Source organism: Arachis ipaensis, chromosome B08, assembly GCF_000816755.2.
Source record: "Arachis ipaensis cultivar K30076 chromosome B08, Araip1.1, whole genome shotgun sequence".
Classification (NCBI taxonomy): domain Eukaryota; kingdom Viridiplantae; phylum Streptophyta; class Magnoliopsida; order Fabales; family Fabaceae; genus Arachis; species Arachis ipaensis.
The window spans coordinates 122067199-122068999 of record NC_029792.2 but is presented as its reverse complement, the minus strand read 5'-3'; the positions used below and the strand labels follow the sequence as shown (position 1 = coordinate 122068999).

General features: G+C 33.4%; 1 protein-coding gene across 2 annotated transcripts in view; it reads right to left on the bottom strand.

Annotated features, from left to right (window-relative positions):
* The window catches only part of LOC107613173, an 8549-nt gene continuing 7078 nt past the window's right edge, over positions 331-1801 (bottom strand). For both annotated transcript variants that reach the window (XM_016315036.2, XM_021109935.1), the window contains 2 exons: positions 1149-1354; positions 331-706 (listed from right to left, as the gene is read on the bottom strand). In XM_016315036.2, the coding sequence (XP_016170522.1) occupies positions 636-706; positions 1149-1354 (277 nt within the window). In that variant the 3' untranslated portion in view covers positions 331-635. The remainder of the gene's footprint in view (positions 707-1148; positions 1355-1801) is intronic.

Here is a 1801-nt window from a genome sequence, read left to right as displayed (position 1 = left end):
CACTCAGACATTGCGCTGATAAAGTTATTAAGGATAGTAATACCGAAAAAAACGAGTTATTAAGGATACCATCTCGCCACTTTATTCTCAAATCTTTAAGAATATTTTCATTTCCGGAAAAGATATAATTAGTAAAATATTTTGTATATACAAAACTACAACAGTTTAGTCTTTGCGTAATATCTTTTATGTTTTGCCAACAGTTAATAAAAAGCATTAGAGAAAGAAAAAAAGAAAGTCAAGTTAATTTATGGTGAGGCAATAATTGTTTATACTCTTAAATATTTGATTGAGTTTAATCACAATTCCTGCAACCATACGTGTAACACGTGTGCCAATACCTTGTCTCGTGTATTACTCCTGAATTCCTAATGTATTGGACTGTAATGATTGAGAACTAATTAAATGAAACTAAATTGCATACATAAGAGTTCAATTGTGAAGGAAAGATGAACTATAACTAAGTTTTGACTGTCTAGTGGTACTAATGATACAAGACACCAGTATTCATGGAACAATGAGGGGACAAAATACAAATGGTGGGTAAAAATTTCTCGGTTGTTTTTCTAACATATCTTAACATACTCTACTAAGAATTTGTACAGATAAATCTGGAATGCAGAAAAGCCAAAGCCCTAGGTGAGGCCTCTTTGCTGATTCACCTGTTGAAGCTCTTGAGGTAGATTTAATACAATTTCTGCATATGCTGGAATGGGAAACAAATAACATAACATCACAAGTAAGAAAGGTGAGAGGAACACATGTTCATTACTAGTTCTGGTTGAAAATAACTGCCCAATTTGAAGTTTTCTTTTTTTTCCCACAAATAATTGTTTAATACAAAATTGTGGGTAACCTTATTTTCCTTTTCTAAGGGGAGAGTATAATGGAAAGAAATAATTAAAAAGGAGAAGTTATGCCATGAGGCTAGTTTTGTAAAATGTACCAAAACTACTCTTACATTGTGATGCTTCTTAATGATTTTCTTAATTTCTGTGTATAATTCAAAATGGACAATGATTTATAACCAGAGGTAGTACATTATAGTAGCTGTCAAACTGTCATGCAGTTCCAAATATCCAATTAGGAGAAGGTTTTACTCGAGACGAGAAATAAACGACAAGAGAAATTAGTTGTGTAGTTTTTACCTTCTGGTAAACTCATGCTTCGTAAGGCATCTTCTGCGTAGGTTAGCCGAACTGGAGGAGCTTGAGTTCTTGAGACTCCATCTTCCTTCCTGTTCAGTGATGCAGAACTAGCAGAGTTTTTCTTGAACATTGGCCAAGCTAACACCGTGATTCGAGTTGGAAGAAGTGAAGTGAGATCCGCATATCGAAGACTGACTGTTATCTTGCTGCAAAAGAAAACGAATTCTTCAGTGCATAATACATTCAGTTTTTTTTTTTTTTCGGCTTTTTGCATCAAGTTGATTGCCACAGGAAAAACCATATACATGATCATTTTGTAACATACAAAAGTGACTACTCATAATAGTTACAAAAGTACAAGACTCCAAAAGTTTGAATCTTGATTTTGAACAAGCCTGTAAACTCTGGTTCTCAATTTTCTGCATAACTTAACTGAAGGAAAGATGAATTGCTGAAGAACGTACTAGTAACTTAATTCCAGACAAACCCTAATCTCAAGTTCAGACAAAATGTACTAAGCGCATTGTAAAATACATATTCTTGTTTTAGCATTGGAAGCAAAATCACTGCTAACTTCCCCCTTTCGACCTTTTAGCATCATATCACACATAAACATGCCCTTAATTTCTTCTTTCTTTTTTTATTATAAAGTA